The sequence below is a fragment of the Orycteropus afer genome, unplaced genomic scaffold (genome assembly GCF_000298275.1).
Source record: "Orycteropus afer afer isolate SDZICR_OR568_19922 unplaced genomic scaffold, OryAfe1.0 scaffold00020, whole genome shotgun sequence".
Classification (NCBI taxonomy): Eukaryota; Metazoa; Chordata; class Mammalia; order Tubulidentata; family Orycteropodidae; genus Orycteropus; species Orycteropus afer.
The window spans coordinates 11,275,553-11,298,692 of NW_006921607.1; the positions used below are offsets into that span (position 1 = coordinate 11,275,553).

The following is a 23,140-nucleotide window of genomic DNA, read 5'->3' on the forward strand; positions in this document are numbered from 1 at the left end:
GCACTGAAGACCGCCACGAGCGCTACTGAGAAACAGTTAGTCGCCCTATGGACAAGTGCACTGAAGACCGCCACGAGTGCTACTGAGAAAGCAAGGTTCCGAGCCACAGGGCTGTCTGGTCGCCAGTACCACACTCAGCTAACTGAAAGCTTAACTAATTTTTGCCCTGAGTTTGTGAATCAAATTCTTTAGATAGTTAACAGCAGAAAAGTAGTCCTGTTGTAAAGAACTTTGGCATTTGTCCTCTTGAAGGGAAAAACAGAGCTGAAGGGTGGGACCCACATCCTAGACAGGCAGCTGCCAGGAATGTCCAGGCTAGGCAACTGAAGGCCAATACTTAGGCTACCTGACCTTGAAGCCTATCACATTCAGTCTACTCCTTTCTTTGTTAAATAGCTGTTTTGAATAGGTAATACATGTACACTGTAATAAAAACTAAGTTCCCTCCTACCCTCATTCCCCAGTCACCCAGTTCCTTCCCTAAGGCAACTGTTGTTGTTGTTGTTGTTATTTGCCATCGAGTCGGCCCCGGCTCATAGCGACCCCTCCTTGGGTTTCCAAGGCAGTATCACTACGGAAGTAGGAATGCCCAACCAGTCACTAGTTTCTTAGGAATCTCTCCATATATTATACATGTGTGTGTACAAGCTTATATGTACGTGTATTCTTTTTACATAAATGTTAGCTTCTTTATTTTTTCCTCTTTTAAACATTCTGCACATACTATTTTTACCTTGAGAAAATACCTTCTGCTACAAAAAGGATGGAAGTGAAGAAATCTCAACCCCAGTTCTGTCTCTCATCCACAGATACCACAGTCATCCCAGTGAAACCTTTTTTGGAGACCAGAGATAAAAGATTCCTACACATTTATATAGTAATTGTTAGGGTAACATTTGACCTAGGCTGGATTCAGCTATCTGGCAGTTTTTCCTAGTCTAAAAATGACTAAGAAATACAAAGCAAAAAAGATCTTAAAATAGCAAAATGGACCAAGTGCTATAATTACCAGCTAACACAACTACATGCCAGGCATTGTGCTAAGTGATTTAGATGCACTGTTTCATTTAATTCTCACAACTCTATGAGGCTGACATTGTTCCCATATCTTAGAGAAAGTAAGCAATTTGCCCGAAGTTACAGACCTAGTAAGTGGTAAAACTGAGATCTGTATCTGACCCCAGAGTCATACTAAGTTTTTCTGTCTCCTTTAATGACAAGAACAAATCCTCCAGGATCTATTTACTCTTTTTCATTATTAATTTAATTGTGGCGAAAACATATGCACCACGACACTCACCAACATAACTTACACATCTACATCTCAGGGACACTGATGACATTTGTCATGTTGTGCCACCATTATCACTATCCTTTTCCAAAATATTCCACCACCATTAGCATAAACTCAATGCCCCTCAAACAAAAGCTTCCCCTTTCCCCCTCCCTCCTACCCCTAGTAACCATTAATAATCTTTGCTTCTTCTCTCTCTCTCTTTTAAACCTATCTAGCAATTTTCCCTTCCCTCCCCTGCCCTCCCTGGTAACCAACAAAGAAAGTTTCCTTCCCTATATAAACCTTTCCTTGACTTTTTACAATAGTGGACTAATATTATATTTGTCTTTCTGTGATTGACTTATTTCAGTCAGCAAAATGTCCTCCAAGTTCATTTGCGTTATGCAGTGTTCCACGGATTCTACATTATTTTTTAATGTTGTATAGTATTGCACTGTGTGTATGAACCACAGTTTGGTGATCCATTTCTCAGTCGATGGGCACTTAGGTTGTTTCCATCTCTTTGCTACTGTGAATAGTGCTGCAATGAACATGGGTGTGCATATATCTGTTTATGTCCTGGTTCTCACTTCTTTAGGAAGCATACCGAGTAATGGGATTGCTGGACAGGACCGACCCATTTACTCTTATTTTTCATTTCATCCTCACAAGGGCAGTAACTTAAGTTTCAAAACTAGCATCACATTAGAAATAGCTATCAAAAGGAAAAAGACTGCCTAACTTGAGGCAAGTATACCTACAACAACCAAATATAACTGCCAGTGGCCTAACAGGAAAGGAAAACACCAAACATTTATTTTAAAAATTTAAAAATTATTTAATAATTTTATTTGAACAAAATCTAAAATAGCATAGCAACTTAGGTTCAACAAGGTGAGGTGAACCCAACCAGTGCAACTCAAAGAAGATGGTATCACTTATTATGAAAAACCAGAATCATCAAGAAAAAATGAAACTGTTCGAAGGTGAAAGGAAAAATGAATAAAGCTTCAATTCAAAATGACTCAAAAAAAAAACCCAAAAAAGATTTGATAATCCACTGAAACCAAAGCCAATACTTGTCCTAGGCTCTGACTATGCAACAATGTTTGAGTCATTAAGAAAGCTATTCCGTAACAATTAAGAAAACTTAATTGATTAAGATTTTAAACTTAAATTAAGGTTTAAACCAAAGAACAGAACAGCTCTATTTCAATTCACACCATGGATACACTCCTCATAATAAATGCTTAAATTAAATGTTGAGAGGTCAAATTATATGTTGCCACCGAGTTAACTTTTTCATTTCAGAGTTCTTTCCCAAGGGGAACAGGAGACTTCAATACTGAAACATAATAAAAACTGCTCTGAATAATTTTTTTAAAAAGCTTTTAAAAGACACAATACAGTAATAAAAGAGATTCATATATTAAGTAATAAATTCAATCATTCATTTAACAAGTACTTAGTAAGCCTCTAATCTGAGTATAGGCTAAATCTGCACCTAGCTATTCTGTTTAGAAACAATTCCAGTTGCTCCTTCCAATTTTGATGATGTTCTTAAATCCACAATTTATTACTGAGGTTTTAAGGTTCACAATGCTACAATCCCTGTCTCTCAGTGATTCCAGTGGCTCCTAAATAATACTGATCTCTTTTACATAGGAAAGCAAACAACCCAACTTAGCAAAGTAAAGAAAAAAAGGAGTGTTCAGTCCTACTTTGATGCTCCCTAATATCTCTAAAAGGCAAGCACAGAGGCAAGGGGACAAGGGAAGAAAAAGTCATGGACTAGTAGGAGTCTCAAAAATAAAGAGCTGAGCTGTAATTCTGCCTTATGGCAAATACTAACAAAGATGACCACCATTCATTAAGTTCTCTAATACTTGTCTCTGTAAAATGCATGAATATTCATTATCTTTTTCAATCTACATGTTGTGTCTAGTACAACTGTCCCCATTTCACAGAAAAGAAAATGAATGCTCTGAGGAAGTTAAGTGACTTATGGTTGCACAACCGAAAAAGAGAGGAGCTGGAATGAAACGTGTCAGGCCAAAGAGCTCCCTGCTTTTGCCCCCAAGCCACAATGGCTCCGGCCAGCCAGCAATGGCTGCTTCTCCCACTCTGTGACAGCACAGGCCCAAGAGCCTTTTCCTGCTAAATAACACAAGAAGGAAGAAACCAGGTTGTGTGGAGAGTTAAAAGGAGCACGAGGGTCTCCCAACCATGATTTCCTTCCCCTGCCTAACTCTGGGAGGGATGACCTCTTGTTACTCCTGATGCTGACCTCCTGCACGTACTGCCGCTCTGAGCCTCCTGTCTCACTCGCTGTTTGGGCCTTCTGACAATGCCAGTTGTGTTTTGGCTGTGTTTCTCCCACATGGTAGTGTATAAGTTGCTCAGAACGGATCTGATTTTAAATTCAATGGAAGACAAGTGGGCACTTGAGCAGGTTTGTCACTCTGGCTGCTACGAAGGAATCCCAGAGGGGACTTTCGTGCAGCCTGTTTCCTGACTCTGCCGTCAGCTGAGTCCAAGAAAGCAAAGCCTACATGGCCACACTCAAGCCCCAGCAGTGTGCTAATGAATGAGTTTATTTATTTGTGAACTGGCACACGACCTTTTCCTGGGGCTGTGTACATGGCTATCTCTACCTGGTTTCCTAAACTCCCTCCCCATGAAGCCTAATCCTTATGTGGGGGTTCATAGGGGCACCAGGCAGTCTGTGGGCAAAAAGACAAGCGGGGTGAGGCATTTCCTAAAGCCATCTCACCTGACAGTGCACCTCCTCCAAGAGCTACACCTGGCCTGGGGCCTGCCTGTCAGATCCACTGTGAAGAACAAGCTCCTGGGTAGCAGGTACCAGTGCTCTTAGGTTATGTAATACTGGTAAAACACTGCTGCATAGGCCTCTGGTTTGGGCAAAAAGCTACACGGGTGGGTATTTGGACATAGCGACTCTGGCTAGGGGAGGGAGAAAGAGGATGTGCATGCGGCCAGGGCTCACCATATATAGCAGGTCTGGAGCTGCTGGAATCCTGCTTGAGCCTGAATGCCCTACAGCTGCATCAAAACTGCTGGAGTGGTTTTAAAGAGACCTCTTGCAAAGGCCAGGGATATCTGCCAGGGCAGTGCTCTGGCTAGACTGAGATTAGAACCAGTCTGGTGTCTAGTCCCTTCCTACCCGCCCCCAACACACACACACACACACACACACACACACACACGTTTTACTTCTCTTTTTCCTCTCAGCTTATAAACAAGTCCTGTTGTTTCCTTCATCTTAAAAGACAATTTTTTAAAATGCTTCCCCTGTATCCTGTCATTTCCTCATCTCATTTTCCTTTATCATTCAAAACTAAAAAGTAGTTTACAATTACTTCTTCCCCTTCTAATAACTTCTCAACCCCATGTGGTCTGGTTCTAGCTCCAGGAGGGCAATTAAACTTCTTTTCTTGACCACTGCCAGGCAGCCTCCTACCCCTGTGCTCACTGAGATCTGTGTATCTGCTTAACAGCACTGATAGCTCTGTACTATTTTCAGATTTACTTGTTGCTTCTCCTATAACATTGTGAGCTCCAAGAAACATAGTGCCCACCACATAGTTGGTGGCAGTAAATGTTTGCTATGTTGCTCATATTCACGAGAAGAGATCCCCACCCCCTTTCCCATACTCTCCATCATCAAAGGGGGACAAGACAGGAAGAATGGTGTCACAGTTAGCTTTGGACTTGAGCCTCAGATTCTCCATTACTGACGAAATGGTCTGTGACAAATCCCTTAAAACTGCTACAACCATCTCCCCATTTGTAAAACAGGGTACTTAGACTACGATTGTGGTTTTACTGTGTTCTAAGTTTTCCATGGAGCTTTCAAGGGTCCTTTTCATTGGGCACAGATGTGAAGATATCTTTCAACCCACGTAGCAACCCTTTTATCTGATTTATAAATTGTGGCTTAGCACAAGATTTCAATTTTAAAAAGGGTTCTGCTAGTAAAAAAGTTTAAAAACAAGTTCCCTCAGCCTGCAATGCCTGCTCATCCATTCTTTGACTTGCTCACTTCGACTGATCCTTCAGGGGTCAGTTTAAATGTCACCACTTCAGTGAAGCCCTCCCTATCCTAGTCTCCCCCAACTAAATTAAAACTGTTGCCATAGACTCAATTCCAACTCACAGTGACCCCCAGGACAGAGTAGAACTGCTCCATTCAGTTTCCAAGGCCATAATCTTTATAGAAGCAGACTGTCACATCTTTCTCCCACAGTGGAACAGCTGATGGATTCGAATAGCCTACCTTTTGGTGGTTAGCAGCCAAGTGATTTAACTACTATACCACCAGGGCTTCTCCCACAACTAAATTTGATCCCGCTTCTTCCCCTAAACCTGGTAACTTCCTCTCATAGCACTTATCACAGTTTCTTTCTATTAATGATTTGCTTAATGTCTCCCTCCCCCACTCTAAGCCCTATCAAATCTGTCCAGTGCACAGAATAGGTTCAATCGGCAAATAAAGGTTATAATTTTATGGATCTATGTTTCAATAAGTAGGTACTTAATTAAGTATTAGATACTTTGGATTGATATTAATAAGTTAATAATTATTTCAAATTACTTTGATAGTTTTAATTATTAATGGGAAAAAAAACACAACTTAATATTTTGAGTTACCCAGATCTATCTGCACTTGAATTTCCTCTCGGCCATTATTACTTAGTTCTTTGGGCATGTTCTCTGACTTCTGTAAGCCTCTGATCCCTCACATATAAAATGAGAATAGAGTATTGGTGAGATTACACATGTAAAACATTTAGCAGTAATTATATCTATGAAAAACCTAGCTTCAATAATTTTTAAAAAATACAAACTGCACTGCATTGTACTGTTTCCTACCCCACCTCCATCACAGGCATGTTCTAATTTTTTTTTTTTTTATTCCGTTCCATTTTCTAAAATTACTTTCTATGTCTAGAAGGCATTAGTGCTTGTGGTAGTTAAGTATGTGTGTCAACTTGGCTGAACCTGGTTGAGTGGCTGGGCAGCCGGATGTAGTTATGCCCCGTGGTAAGATTGGTAATTAACTCCATGGTGGAATCTACTGGAGCAGCTGAGTAGCTGCTTTAAGGATGTGGCTGCTTCCAGTGTATAAGAAGCAACTTTGAGGAAGGTCTCCAGCCTATGGCATGCTTGAACCCTGCATATAGCTGAGTCATTGTTCGGCAGCCTGCCATGTTGTCCTACCAATCTTGGGACTTTTTCAGGACTTGAATCAATGGCTTGCCGTGTGGTTTGGTACTATCAGGACTGTGTCATTTTATTTGTCAACCTTGGTGTCAGCCCCAGCAGCCAGCAGCTGCCTGAGTGAAGAAAAGCCTCCAGCTTCAGTGGGCCGGGAGCAGGAGGCAGAGCTGAAGCCCAAGGTCGAGGGGATTTCACCCAGCCCCTAGTGCCTGGCACTTGGAACTCAAGACTTCTAGCCTCCAAAATTTTAAGAGAATAAACTTCTGCTTGTTCAAGCCATCCTATTTGTGGTATATTCCTGTCAGAGTGGCACTAGGTAACCAAAACTGCTCTATAACACATTTTAAAAGAGTCTCTACAAATCCATTAACATTTAAAACAAATTCCAATTACAGAAATCTCACCCCCCAGGAAAGCTGAAGTACAGCAGAGCTCAGCCTCTCACATCTGAACACTGGCAAAGGCAAGGACCCTTCCAATTGCCATTGCCAGGGAAGCCAACTCAGGTCTGAGGCCATCAATTACTGAATAAACATTTATTGATGTAACTTGAAAACTATGACATGAGATTGAGGGGAAGATAGGAGATGCAAAGAAAATGAAAATTAATTGTTGCTCTCAACAAATTCACCATCCTTAAGAAAGACAGTACATATGTAATAAAAATAGAAACATATTATGTTTATAATAGAGCTGTGCAAAATGGAACACAGAATAGGAACTAACTCTGCCTTTAAGAGGGAGTAGAAAACTTCAAAGAGAATATCTGAGTTGAATATTGAAGTAAAAACACAAGTACGTCACGTGGAAAGGAAGAGGAAGGGCATCCTAGGCAGAATAAACTGTGCACAGAATAAAGACTTGTTTTTTTTAACCCCTTGCAAAGGATGGGGTGGTGGTGGTAGTGGTGCACGGATGGAGTGTGGTGGTAGTGGTGCATGGAATAGCAATAGATGAGACTAGTAAAGGCAGCATGGGGGGTCACACTTGGTGGAATATGAATGCTATACTAAGAAACTTGTTTTTTATCCTGAGATGAAGAATTTTAAAAGGAAATGTGTGTTTAAAATGAATTTGAATGCAATAGAAAATGCCAGAGATTATCTGACACCATATGCGGAAAATTTTATAAAAATTTATGTCTGGTATCTGTGTGTGTACTAGGTCACAAAGTAAAATACATTCGTTACTACTGCTCATAGTCAGAAAAATCCAATACACAATGAGGAAGGTGACTGGTGACTGACCAGATGCAAGAGTTGAGAGAAAAGTCAAGGATGACTCCCAGGTTTCCGGTGTAATCACCTGAGTGGATCACAATACCACTGACCAAGACAGGAAAGAGAGGAGGAGGCCTGCTTTTATCAAGTCCACATAAGGATGCTGGACAGACCAGACAGCGACCTCTCAGCAGTTTTCAGCAGCGACAGTCAATACTCATTTTGTTCAGAAAAGACAAAGAACACAGTCATTGCAGCTGCAAGCTCATGTGAATACACAACTGATAAGGCTCTCTAGGAACTGGATGGAAGGGTCCCAGAGAATATGGTCTAAACATTACTTAATCTCAATCAAGGTGCCCTGGTTGTACAGTGGTTAAATGCTTGGATGCTAAGCAAAAGGTTGGTGGTTCAAATCTACCAGATGCTCTGTGGGAGAAAGATGTGGCAGTCTGCTTCCATAAAGATTCTTAGTCCATTGGGTAGTTAGTTCTACTCTCTCCTGTTAGGTTGCTGTGATATGAGTCAGAATTAACTTGACAGCAATGGGAGTTTTGTTTTGGAGGTTTTTTTCTTTTTTTAATCTCAATTAATAGAAAAACTTTGGAACCAGAGATGGCAGACAGGGTAAGAGAAACATCAACACTTCTTCCTCCAGGGAACTAACAGGATGTGAGAGACTCTGTCCCTACTCTAAGAGGCAACAGGGAGCCATCACCTTTGGTAACCCAAGCAAACTCTCTGTAAAGCCTGCCACCAGGCTGTTTTTCTTTAATGGAGAGGGAGGGCTGTTTCTAGTTTTATAACTGTTTTGTAAGCCTTCCCCCTCCCTCACACCCCACCTACAGGAGATATTTCAATACCTCTGTCTTTAGTAAGGCTGTTGGGTCCTCTAATACTAGATTGGGTTATTCCTTGGTGGCTCTTCTGGAGCTTCAGGCTAAGAGATCAGGGCTAGAAGAACAGCTTCTTCACAGACTTGGGGTGGACCCATTATTCCTCCTCAGTCCTCTATGCCTCAGAGGAGAGAGTTCTCTAATTCTTTTTAGAGGATCACAGCAAAACCATGTCCCACAGTACTTTTCTGGTGACTTTTCCCACTACATTTCTCCACAAACCTGCCCCACGCACTTCAGACAACTGACTGCCCTCAAACACTCCATGTTCTTGTGCATGCTCTTTTACTCTTGCTGGTCCCTTAGTCTAACATGCCCTCCATTTCTCTGACAGAAATTCTACATAACCTTCACAGTGCATCTCAAATACCGCCTCTACCACAGAACCACCCTTTATTCAACAGCCCCCTGCTCCAAATTTTGATTTAGTCACACCTCCTGTATTTCCACAGCATCTGCTTATGCCTGGGGCACAGTACTTTGCTCATTCCGTTATCCATTAAGTTACGTTATCCTCTAAGCTATGTTTCTTGAAGGTGAAGACTATGTCCTGTTCTTCTCTCCAAAGTCCCCTAATCCTTAATACACACAGGTCCTCAGTAAGAGTTTGCTGACTCAAACGAAAAGCTATTCCATCAAAGCCTATAGATCTTCAGAACTAAGGGAGGGGAAAAAGGTACAGGGGAGACCAAGTGAAGATTTAGGCATACAGCCTCTCTCTTCCTACTAAACTGGTGGCGGTAACCCCATTCTGAGAAATTAAACCAACCTCAGCAAGAAGAACTCAGTAGGCCCGGTTTGGAAATGGTGGCTAACTTAAAGAACTATAAGTAGTCTCAAGGTTCTCCCAGCTGCTATTAGTCAAGTATTGACCTTGGGATGTGGTCACAGGGATTATGTATTTTATTTTGCTATCCACTCCCTCTAACACTCTAATACCTGTAGGTATATGGGCAATAAAGAGTCTTTCATACAGGCACTGAATATTATCTTTCAACTCCTCTGGGAACAGCCTAATCCTCCTTTCAACCCTCCAACCTTGCCAGTGAATAATTCCACAGTGCCACCTCGGCAGTCCTCCCCTCTTGAAAAAGTGGCTTTCCCCTCAATCTATCCAGCTTCCCTCCTTGGCCCTCCTCCGTAACCTTCTCCACTAGGAAAAATAGATGGCAGTTTGCATTCCCAGCTGCCTGACTGAAAGACATGGTACATTTCAAAGAACTAACACGTAGAACTAATAAGAGTTGATAGTTGTGGCTTCCTCCATGATCCCGTAAGTACTATTTACTCACATTTATTATACAATTTAGCCATCCGGATTTCTAATTGACTATTTTACTCATCTGATCTCCCTCACAAGACTATGAACTTCTTGAGATCTATCCCTCGTTCCCAGCAATGTGCCACGGACATAGTGTGCACTCAATAAACTGCCAGCTTAGAAAAAAAGAGCAGAAAATCAACCACCATCTTAGGCCCTTTAGTCAATCTCCATGACTATGTGAGTTCAGTGGAAGAAACACTTTCAGAGGTGATCAAAACCAAAAAGTCTTTATATAGTATTCAGTCCTGTGATGCAAAGGCTCAGCTGAAGGCAGTCTCAAACAAGGGTCCTTTTGAGAAGCCAGCCATTCCCGCACGTTCCTCAGATACTCACTATGGTCAAAGCAGTAAACTTAGTTCTTCAGAATTTACTTTCCCAAGACCTGGCAATTCAATAAATACATTCCCCAGCCCCCACTTCAACGTCTCTTCTATATCCTTCTGACCTTTAATAGTGTGTAACATCAGGTGAAAAATTGATTTTTTTTGGCTACTTATTTTGCAGCTGAAGAAAAAATATACTGTTTAAGGTGTTAAATATTTTTACATGCAACAAACCTAGCATGAATCTAACCTGTATGCACATTTTAGAGGTACAGGCGTAAATGTCAGTGCTATAATTTGTTATAGGTTTCTGATGACCAGCAACGAAAATGACCACAGATTCTCACAATTCAAACCACTTTTACGTAAATGTGAACTTTCCTAAAACACCCAAAGGAGAGAACTTTCCATGCAAGTTCATAGAGTCTCTTGGAGATACTGATAGCATTGTTCACTGAATTAGGTGTTCTTTGAGAAAATCCTACAAATATTAGTTTTTTTCTGAGTCTATGCTCTGACCTTTATAAAAATGTGCTTTAAGACACCAGTTATTAAAATGAAAGAAATAGTTTTAATGCCTGAACAAATGCCATTTCATGTAATCAGCCCTGCTGAAGGCTATACCTTACAAGTCAGCAGTATTTGAAAAAGAATACATTTGGTGACTTCACTTAAATCGCTCACACTTACCAGACATGAAGAAGGGTTATAAGAAACCATGAATTGAATGTATCAGGAATCTGACACCCTAGAAAAATAACAATAAGGTATAAATATGTGAGGGCTCAGAAGAAGTATTTTAACTATATGTCAAATATTGGTAGGAATTTGTTCAATTGAAGTATGTAACAGACACAGTACTCTCTGATTATGCTATCTATCACACAGGGACAGTGGAACCAAAGGGTAAGACCACAGGCTGAAAGAACATTGAATGTAGCCAGACAACTAGCCAGGTAGTTACGACCTTGCTGCATGATGTTGGACAAATCACTTCTCCATGAGCCATGGTTTTCTCAACTTGTTTAATATGGCCTAGATGATTTCTATGGTTCCTTCCAACTTCCTTGTGATTCCGTACCTTCCTTTCCTGATCTTGAATTGTCATGAAAAGCTAGGAAGATACTATCTCATCTACCCCACTTAAGTACAGACTTGTTCACTTGACCTTCTACGGAAGTAGTTTGCCCAATCTTCCTTCAGAGAACTGGCTGGTGGGTTTGAACTGCCAGCCTTCTGGTTAGCAGTCAAATGCCTCAGGCACTATGCCACCAGAGCTCCCTAGGAATGACAAAACTAGGGAGGACTTCTGTTTTAGATCCCCTGAATCAGGTCAGTGCTTGGACATCAACCCTCTTAATTCTCAGATCTCCAAGAAAGAACTCTGGATGAGAGGCCCACTTTGTTACATGAGAGGAGGAGAGCTGGAGCAAAAGAATGGAGGAAAATGAGAATTAATGAGAAATGTAGGCTTTTAATGCAGAATATGACCTTTGGAGCAATCACTTAGGAAAGAAGTGATATCTTCTGTCTTTCAGCAATCAGTGAAGTACACAGTATAAGAGTGCAAATACAACACAAAGTGACAGCAAATAGGGGTCACTAGGAGATAAAAACACAGGGAAAAACCTCTGTAATGTACACTAAAACCAGAAAATCGAAATGAGTTACCACTGGGTCAATTCTGACTCATAGTGACCTCATCTGTGTCAGAACTGTGCCCCCAGGTTTTCACGGCCGTGATCTTTCAGAAACAGGCCTTTCTTCTGAGGCACCTCTAGGTGGTTTTGAACTGCCAACCTTTCTTCAACCATTTGTACCACCAGGGACTCCTAACGTATAAGAACAACACCAATAACAATAAAGAACATACTCCGTTGTGGGCTCACCATGTGCCAGGCATTATATAATTGGTGCTTTGCATGTATTAGCTCAAGGAATCCTACCAACAACCTTTTAAGGTGGGTATTAATATACTCCACTTTGCAGGTGAGAAAATTGACTTTTAGAGACATCAGGACAACTGCTCAAGGTCACAGAGCTATGGAATGAAACAACTGGGATCAAATTCAGATGTGCTTCATTCCAGATACCATGTTCTTAATCACAACTCTGCCTCTATAATATCAGAAACTAACATTCACTAAGGGCCCACACGGGATGCCAGGTCTGCTGCTAGTCATGGTAATATTTTATCTCAGTTAATCCTCACTTTAACCCAGGTAGTAGGCATTATAATTGCCACTCTACAGATGAGGAAACAGGCTCAAAAAGGCTAAGTAACTTGCCTGCGGTCACATTAACAAACTAGTAGCAGATCTGAGGTTTGAATCCAGGTCTGTCACAAACTGACACCAAAATACTCTGCTGAGCTTACTGGGTGGTGCCCAATAGCTGTCAAGTGGACTTCCTCTCAGAGCCCAGCAGGAGGGAAGTGAAGGCTGGCCTGGCCAGCTGTACCGCTATTAAGACTCATGCCATCTGAGAGTGGGCCAACCACCCTCCACCTAGAACGAGAATAGCCATGAGAAACTCTCAAGCCCGGATACTAAAGTTGGGTCTTTTTTGGATGCTAGAATAAAACATTAAAAAGAAAAGTTTTCTTGGAAGTCTGTCTTTCAATTTGGAAAATGAAATTTGGCTGCTTCTAAAGGACAATCTGTTCAATTGCTACCTCTACATCAAAGCTTCTCAGCAGCCTCCAGGAGCCTTTCCAACTTTCTCAGAGAGGGAATCAGTTCTTGGGCTGGAAAGCATAGACAGACAGGCCAGCAGCTGGACCTGGGTCACAATTTTCCCTTCTGGGGGTCGGCTCCGGGCTGAGGATGGGAAAAGAACTAGCATATGATTAAATCCTTGCACCCAATAGGATCAGAAGAGAAACTCACAGCGTTGTTGTATGCTGTTGATTCTGACTCATAGTGACCCTACAAAACAGAGTAAGACTGCCTTATGGGTTTCTAGGCTCTAATCTTTAAGGAAGCAGACTGCCACATCTTTCTCCTATGGAGCAGCTCATGGTTTCGAACTACCAACCTTTCAGTAAGCAGCCAAGTGCTTAACCATTGCACCACCAGGGCTCCTTACCCACAGGGTAAATAAAGCCTTAAAAATAAGACCACTGAATGTTGACTTTGAGCAACACAAAAATACAGCAGATTATTCAGATCAATAAAATGCGTTCAAACACTTCAAAGTTAAAACCTGCTATAGCATCTTTTGTCATGATCACACCCTTGCTCTAATGAACACTCAATGCAGGACATTATTTTCTGATGCTAGGCACTCTGTTTTGTGACACCAAGTTTGCAAGGCCTTATTTAACACAGTTTCATAATGCAGGATTTGGTGTCACACTGACTGATTCAAAACCTTGACTCTGCCTCTTTACCTGCTATGTGACTCTGGGTAAAGTTACTTATTAGCCTCTCCAACCAATCAGCCAACCCACTGTCACTGAATTGATTCTGACTCACAGCGACCCTAGAGGACTGCCCCATAGGATTTCCAGCGCTGTAAATCTTTACAAAAGCAGACTGTCTCATCTTTCTCCTATGGAAGGCTGGTGGGTTCAAACTGCTGACCTTTTGGTTAGCAGCCAAATGCCTTAACCACTGCTCTGCCAGAGCGCCTACTTAGCCTCTCGTTACCTCAGTTTTCTTCTCTGCAAAAATGAGGATAACAAAGAAAAACAACTTTATAGGGTTTCTGCGAAGATTAAATGAGATAAGGCCTGTAAAATGTTTAGTACAATGGTTAGTATTTAATAGGTACTCAATAAATATTTAATAAACATTGGAGTCACTGGCTGATGCAAATGGTTAACATGCTGGGCTGCTAATCAGATTCGAGGTTCGATCAAGTTCACCCAGAAGAGCCTCAGAAGAAAGGTCTAAAATCCTCAAGAGCACAGTTCTACTTATACACATGGGCTCACCATGCATTGAAATCTACTTGACGACAGAGGTTTGTTTGTTCCCAATAAATGTTCGCTATGTTTTTCAGTAGGAGCTCTGGTAGCATAGTGGCTAAAGCACTTGACCGCTAACCAGAAGGCTGGCGGTTCAAACCCACCAGCCACTCCTCGGAAGGAAGGTTGGGCAATCCTACTTCTGTAGTGATACTGCCTCGGAAACCCAAGGAGGGGTCGCTATGAGTTGGGGCCGACTCGACGGCACATAACAACAACAACAACATGTTTTTCAGTGAATTATTTAAATGTGAGGGTTTAAATTATCCTTTAAAAAACTCACTATTTTTTTTAAGACTATGTTAATAAAGTGAACATTTCCCCTCTAACTACTGACCCAGAAGTTATTTACTAAGGAGCCTCACTCCAAGTTAATCAGCCTTTTAGAGGCTAAAGATTATACAATCCACAGAAAACAATGTGGAATTAAACACAAGCTTTATTTATCTGCCATCTTTGCTCAAAAATGTTCTTCCTAGCAGAAATGAACTCCAAAAGACCAGTCAGCAAAGTACTGCATCTCACAGACGGCACATTCCTTTATGCTGCAAATGACATCATTGGAAGAGCTTGGAAACAACACTGGGTCATAAGGCATCTCGCCAGTCAAAATCCCCAACATCTAGCTTTCTGGGTCTTAGACTTGAATGCTTTGGCTCTGAGATGAAGAGAGTCTATAACTTTGCTGTCTTTTGGAGGCTTGCCTAAGATGTGGACAGACTTTATGTTTGTCAAAGCTCCTCTGTGAGTCAACTTATTCTTATACAATCTTCATAAAGGAGGCAAAAGGTTAACCATGACCAGCAAGCTACCTGAAGCTCTCTCTTTATCCTTTTAGAAAATTACTCAACTTCCAAAGACTATAAAAGTCAAGCTCTAAAATACCAAAATTCCAAGTAAGCAATGGCCACTTTAAAGGTGTAATTCTGGGAAGAAATACATATATTCTCTCTCTTACTCCAAACCTGGCTGGTCCTTCTTTAGAATTCAAGCCACAGAAAAGTCAGTCTCATTGGTTAATAGTCCTTATCTACTGCCTCCAGATTGATTTCCTTTTTATTCACTAGCCACAATTTGGAACTACTCTGTTGATTTTAAAATTTAATCCACTCACAAATGACAAAGATAGGCCACAATGGAGCATAATACAAATGAATGTGCTATTGGTCTTAAAAGGCAAGTCTCAAATTGAGTTTTATAAAACCTGAAGAGTGTGGCCAATGGTCATAGGGGATATCAAGCTCAAATGGCATAACATATTACACAAAAACATTGTTATATATCCTACTTTGGTGAGTACTGACTGGAGTCTTAAAAACTCGCAAGGAGCCATCTAGATGCAACAATGAGTCTCCCCTCATCCAGAGCAAAGAAGAATGAAGAAAACCAAAGATGCATGGAAACAATTAGTCCAAAGGACTAGGAGGCCATACGATCCTCAGCCTATGTGACCATGAGACCAGAACTAGATGGTATCTGGCTACAAATGTCAACCACTTAGAAAGACATCAGTGTAGGATATCCTTGATAAAGTAGGACTACAATGTGGAATAAAACTCAAACTCATAAAAAAAAAAAAAAAAAAAAAAAAAGACCAGATTTACTCATCTGATGGAGGCTGGTGAGACCCCTGAGACCCAGTTACTCTTCAGGTCTGGAAATGAAATCCGCTCCATGGCTTCCAGCAAAACAATAAACAGGTATATAGGGTGAACATTTACATCAGCTAGATATACTCCTTAGAATGATCAATCATGGGAGAACAGAAGGGCCGTATTTGCACAAGGAGATAGCTCAGGGGCAGGAACACATAGGAAAAAAGGACAGGCAAGAGGTAACAACAGGGAGGAAGTGGGAAGAGAGTTGTTACAATGTGGGGAATTATAGTCAATGTCATGAAACAAAATGTCCATGAACTGCTATATGGTAAATGAATTAGCTCTGTAAACTTCCACCCACATCACAATAAAAATTTAAAAAAAAAAAAAGCGTGGCCACTAACTGCACAACAGAATTTCAAATTCTCTTGGACTCCAGAAATCTGGAGATAGATGAAAGCCCAAAACTACTGCCCTACTATCATATTTAAAAGTTAAACTAAAAATATCCCCTGAAATTTTCTTAAACCAAACAATAGCTTAGCTTAACTAGTAAAAGGACTGCCCTGTGCATTATGCTCTTTTAAAAACTGTACCAATATGGGATCAAATTGACAACAGCAACTGGCAAGATTGGACAGGAACCTTAGAGGGCAATGAGCTTGTTAACACGGGAGGAACAACTCAGAGAAAGAGGGTGAGAATGGTTCCTCAACTCAAAAAATGTCATCAATGCCACTAAATTGTACATGTAGAAATTGCTGAATGTGTTATGTTTTGCTGTGTACATTCTCAGCAACGAGAACAAAATAAATAAAATTTAGGGAAAAAATAGTTTGCCACTGAAAGAATGTACTGATTCCTTAAGTAATTACTTGGAAGGGCAAGGTATAATGCTCACTGAGATGTACATGCTCTGGTAAATTTAAATATCAGTTTACAATCCTTATCTCACAGAGGTGGCACTCATTTAAAATATGTTGTTGTTGTGTTGTTATGTGCCGTCGAGTCAAACCTGACTCATAGCGACCCCTCCTTGGGTTTCCGAGGCAGTATCACTACGAAAGTAGGATTGCCCAACCTTCCTTCCGAGGAGTGGCTGGTGGGTTTGAACCGCCAGCCGTCTGGTTAGCAGGCAAGTGTCTTAGCCACTATGCTACCAGAGCTCCCCTGATTTAAAATATAATAAAACACAAAAAATATTAAGATGGATTACAATTTTTAAATTTTAGCTATTGAGCAGGTTTTCACATTCATTCACAGGCAATAGGTTAAAGTAGAAAAATCCCTGGATTTTAACCATGACAACACAGGTTCAAGCTTGGCAAGGTAACTTTGAGCAAGTCACGTAGTCTCTTTAAGCCTCAATTGTTTCAGAAAAACAAAACAAAAATGAAAATAATAGTGCAAGGCCTTCCTATTTCATAAAGGTTTGTAACTCCTTAATGAGATAAATGTAAATGTACACTATGAAAATATGAGCTATTGTACATATTTGTAATAATTTTATGAACTTCCTTACATTTTATAAATCATTTACCATAGGTTATTCATTGAAAAATGATATATTAAGTACTTAAAATAGTCTCATTATTCAATACTATAATTGATTCACGAATTTTCAATAATGAAGAAATGGCTAAGACAAAGATAGCTACTAAATACAATTTCAAAATAATAATTACAAATTTCTGAGTTATATATTGAATAAAACATTAAATAGTGGTCTGATTATAAGGTTTTTTAAAAATCTGATGAAAAATACTTAAGCACATGGATTCAAAGAGTCTCTTAAGAAAAATTCAGCATTTAATACTAAGTTGTTCCATTAGGTAGAGAAACAATATTTTCTCTTTTGGACTAATTTCTCTAAGTCAAAAAATTGTTAGAGCTAACAAAGAAGAAGAAAAGTTTTCTTTCCCGGTTATGAATAAAAAAGAAGTGGAAGGTGAATATTATATCAGGATTACAACTCAGTATGGTATTTTACGTTTCTAATATCAATCTGTTGAAATAGTAAAATGAGCAAAACTACTTACATTTTTTAAAAATAGTTATTGAATAGTCAAAACTGTATCTAGCTTTCTTCATTGCTATTAACATAGTTATATATAAATATTTGTTACTAGAGAAAAAAATCCAGAGTATATGAGCCAGGTGTTTGCTGCTTTGAGGACAAGGGCTGTTATCACAGAACTGCAAAGCACACTTTTTTTTCCAAAATCCACAGCTGGAAATGCCTTAAACTCTTCCAATGACTTTAAAAGTACTTGCTTTAATTAAATCTGGAAATATCTAAAACAGCTTACAGTATAAAAATGAATACTGTATCTCTACTCATGGTGGCTTAAACCAGTAAAACCCTTTTAGAAAACAAATTACCAACAGGGTATAGACAATAAAATTTTATGTGCCCTTTAACCCAATAGTCCTTCAATAGAAAGAAGAAAAATCATAAAGCTTATTCTAGCATTAACTAAAACCATTAAAAACTAGAAAAGAGGAATGACTGACAAAATATTCATGGCAAAATGCCAAGTAAAATATCAGAATGAAAACTAGATGGTATGTTTACTATGAGTACTCTTATGTAAAAAGATTCATGTAAATGGAAAAAGGAAAACAATAACATTAAATATTAGACAAATTTTCAGTTTTTTTAAGCTTGTTAAAATATTTATTGTATTATAACTATATATTAATTTATTATGTTTTTATATGATATATTTTTATTTACTCTTGATCTTTATTCTAGTAAAAGAAAAACAGATAGCTTATGTTATATACTTTATTTAGTAAACATTGTTTCATTAGACACTTTTAAAAGTCTATCCTCTTAATATACAATATAAAAACCAAAGATTCATTATCCTTTTCGTAACGATCAAACATTAACTTACTTAGAAAGAATTCCTCGAAGTCAGTTTTCTCCACACAGCTAGTATACATGCGCAGGGCCGCAATCTTAATCTTCTAGACAAAGAGAATAAAACCAAAACACAAGACATGACCAAGTGGATGTTCTAGCGCCATTAGACGTAGGTCACAGAATCTTACATTTCTTCAATCAGAAGGGTCCAAACCTGTCTCTAGGCAATTTAGTAACTAAATCAACATAGATATATTTTTCTGTTCTTAAAGCTAGCCTTTCAGCCACACTTCACACAATATTCACTCAAATATCAAAAAGAATTTTCCAGTATGTAAATGAAATCTCTCCTTTAATTCAAACTCATTTCACCACATTAAAGCCTCTAAACCACAGTTCAGCATCATTAACATAAAAACTCCTTACATTCTGAAACCTTTTATATTAAAAAATTATCCGTTGTTCTTACCAAAAACAAATGGAAAAAAACTTCAATCCCTTAATCTTTCCTTTGAGGCACGACTTTCTGTAAATCTTTGCCTATATTTCCTCTGGTTTACAGTATGCAGATTAGCACAAGATTGTATCTATAAATAAGGGTTTTTAATGAGTGTAAAATATAGTAGAAGAATTATCCTATTACTATACTCTGAAAGCATTAAGAATTCTCTTAGAATTTTAATCTGAGTGGTAGTTTTAATTTATTCATTTAGCTGTATACTTAAGATTCTTAAAATATTTTACTGTAAGTAAATTATGCCTTGATAAAAGTAAATTTTAAAATAAATTATTTTTAAGAGTTGAATGATAGATCTGAAGAACTATTCAATGCTAAGGAAACATATATTAAATGTACTCCTAAAGACTTTCAAAACATTTCATAAAAGATGTAACTAAATAAATTAGTGCATCAATAAAGAATTTTTAAATAGTCACAGAATGACACAGCAACTTAAGAAAAAAATCTAAAATGTTAGAGATATGCTATTGAGGTCCAATGTCATCAGGCTATACTATATCCAATCCTATGTAATTTTCATATTTTTCTATACTCTTTAGAGTCAAAACAATTTCTCGTATGGGCAGAAATACTTCTAATAAACTAAGAAAGGATTTTGTCTCTGCACGTAACTATTTAGGATTTTTTAATTTGTTAATGAAAGTTCATATGGGGAAAAACAGAACAAACATATAATAAAAGTAGAAATCAGATATGCTAACTGCGGATAAGACAGCATTAGAAACACAGGTTTAAACAATCCCATGGATTAGACATTAGAAAAGAAGAGTAAATTAAACGCAAAGCAAGCAGAAAGAAGTAGATGATAAAGAGCAGAAAACTGAAAACAGAAAATGAATGAAAGCAGAGGGGAAAAAAAACAAAAATAGAGAAGATAAATATTACCAATATCAGGGGACAGCACTAAAGATATTAATAGGACCTTAAAGATCTAAATATAAATAATAATGATCCTAAAGACAATAATAGGATAATAAAGAAATATTATGAACAACTTTAGGCCAATACATGTCATTACTTAGAGGAAATAGACAAGTTTCTTGAAAGACAAACTATCAAAGCTCACTAAAATAAATAACATGCATAGTCTTGTATCGAAGAAAACAGATTTGTGGTTAAAACCTTCCCACAAAGAAAACCCCAGGTCCAGATGACTTCACTAGAGAATTCGACAAAACATTTAAGAAAAAAATGATACTAAATCTACACAAATTACCAGAAAACAGAAGAGGACAGACTATTTCTCAGTGCTCATTCCATGAGGCCACCAATATCCTAATACTAAAACCAAAGTCATTACAAGAAAACTACAGTACAGATCCATATTCTGCATGAACACAGATGCAAAAATCCTTAACAAAATAGTAAGCAAATTAAATCCACAAATATTTTAAAAGGTTACATACATCATGATCAAATGGGATTATATCAAGAACACAAAACGGATTAAATATTTGCAAATCAATCAGTGTGATTCACCATATGAGCAGACTTGAAAAGTATACCATATCTCAACAGATGCAGAAAAAATATTGACAAAATTCAACATCCTTTCATGATAACAATGTTCAGGAACTAGGAATAGAAAGGGAACTTTCTCAGTATGATAAAGGGCATCTATGAAAAACCTATAGTAAACAACATTCAAAACAGTAAATAATACCGTGGTCCAGAGGATGATGGTAGTTATTTGTCTATTTAAAATATTTCCAAAACAGTGTTGTTTTTTTTTTAACTCTGTTGCTAAGGATGAAGCAGTGAACAAGACAAACAAAAACTCTCCTGCCCTCATGGAGCTTATGTTCTAGTTCAATGATGGACAAATTTATAATTTTACTAGTTATCTATTACTTAATTAAAAAAAAAAAAAACTTCGGATTCTTGTTTTCATCCAAGTGGCTCTCAGAAAAAATAAGCGTCAAATAAGTTTTAGAAATGTCAGTTATAAATATCCCATATGGGGCTTCTAGAAGTTACTGCCGTAGAAGTTACTGAAGTCTGCAGCGAATAAACCTGTTTAACTTTGTTTACACCTGCAGTTCCTGGAGGTATATGACTACAAAACACATTTTTGGAAGCAATGATCTGTACCACTGTAAAACTGATGATAGTCCAACGATATCATTAACCTAATACTTTGGTCTTCACAGGTCTATCTTTATTCTTAAGACATAGAGTCTAGGGCATCTGTTAGCTCTACACTTGATCTGTCAATTTATTGAGTAACTACTCTGTACCTCGTAGTGGGAAAGGCATTTGGCTGCTAACCCCAGCTGGTTCAAACCCACTAGCTGCTCTGTGGGAGGAATAAGGGGTGATCTACTTCTGTGAAGATTTACAGCCTTGGAAACCCAACAGGGGTCACTTGGTGTTGGAATCTATGCAAATGGCAATGGGTTTTTTTTTTTTTTTGTACTCTGTTGCTAAGGATAAAGCAGTGAATAAAACAAAAATTCTCCTGCCCTCATGGAGCTTATGTTCTAGTTCAATGATGGACAAATTTATAATTTTACTAGTTATCTATTACTTAATTAAAAAAAAAAAAAAAAAAAAAAAAAAAACCTTTGGATTCCTGTAAGCGATGTGCTCCAGGTTCTGCCCAGAGGAGAGGCAGATGTGCCTCTCAGCCCCAAGTCTTTCCCTTTGGCTCCTGAGGAGGAGGCTTTCCCCCAGGCCACGTTCCTAAAGGAAATATTCATTACAAATAATGAAGACCTCACCAGATCGGCCAGTGTATTAATGCAGTGTTCACACTGTGGTAATCAGGAGCATTTTATAGTTCCTTCCTTTTCCTGCAGCAAAGCCAAGCCTTTGTACTTGGGTGAGCCATTTTCCTGGACAAATCTCTAAAGCAAGTCCCTTAAGACCATCACACAGGGCCTGGAAATAACAACTTGAGGAAAGAATCTCTTGAAGAATCATGAGTTAATATAAGGTAAGGAAGAAGGTGGACTAAATTTCCACATAGTCAATACAAGTTGTTCTGGTCCTTAGATGACTTTGTGTTTATTTCATTCTAACTCTGGAAGACTTCCTCACTCTACTTGATTAAGACAGTGCACCATGGACAGCTGTAACTACTAACTAACTAACTACCATTACCATTGAGTCAATTCCGACTTACAGAGACCCTTTAGGACAGAGTACAACTATCCACAGAGTTTCCAAGGCGGTAAATCTTTTATGGAAAAAGAATGTCTCCTCTCTCTTATGGAGTGATTGGTGAGTTCGAACCACCAACCTTTTGGTTAGCAGCCCAATGCTGTAACCACTACGCCACCATAGCTCCTTCTGGCCAGCTTTTCTGGTTGTTATGCCATCAAGTCATCTCCAACTCATAGCGACCTTATGTACAACAGAAGGAAACACTCCCCGGTCCTATGCCGGTCTCATGATCCTAACTACACCTGAGCCCACTGTTGCAGCCACTGTGTCAGTCCATCTTGTTGAGGGCCTTCCCCTTTTTTGTTGACCCTCCACTTTACCCAGCATGATATCCTTCTTCAGAGAATGGTCCCTTCTGACAACTTGACCAAAGTAGTTCAGATGAAATCTGGCCATTCTCACTTCCAAGGAGCATTCCGGCTGCACTTTTTCTAAGACAGATTTGTTAGTTCTTTTAGCAGTCCATGGTACTTTCAGTATTCTTTGCCAATACCACAACTCAAAAGCATCAACTCTTTTTCAGTCTTGCCTATTCATTATCCAGCTCTCACATGCATATGAGGGGACTGAAAATGCCATGGCCTGGGTTAGACACACCTTCTTAAAGGAGACATCTTTGCTCTTCAGCACTTGAAAGAAGTTTTCTGCAGCAGATTTGTCCAATGTAATACATCTTCTGATGTCTTGACTGCTGCTTCCACTGGTGTTGATTGTAGAACCAAGTAATATGAATCTTTG

General features: G+C 39.0%; 1 protein-coding gene across 1 annotated transcript in view; it reads right to left on the minus strand.

The window, feature by feature from the left end:
• Positions 1–23,140, minus strand: part of LOC103191744 (ubiquinol-cytochrome-c reductase complex assembly factor 1) — a 124,088-nt gene that overhangs the window by 55,916 nt on the left and 45,032 nt on the right. Inside the window, exons 5-6 of the mRNA XM_042783601.1 lie at positions 18,749–18,821; positions 10,971–11,028 (exon numbers count right to left, since the gene is read on the minus strand). Of these exons, the coding sequence (XP_042639535.1) occupies positions 10,971–11,028; positions 18,749–18,821 (131 nt within the window). The remainder of the gene's footprint in view (positions 1–10,970; positions 11,029–18,748; positions 18,822–23,140) is intronic.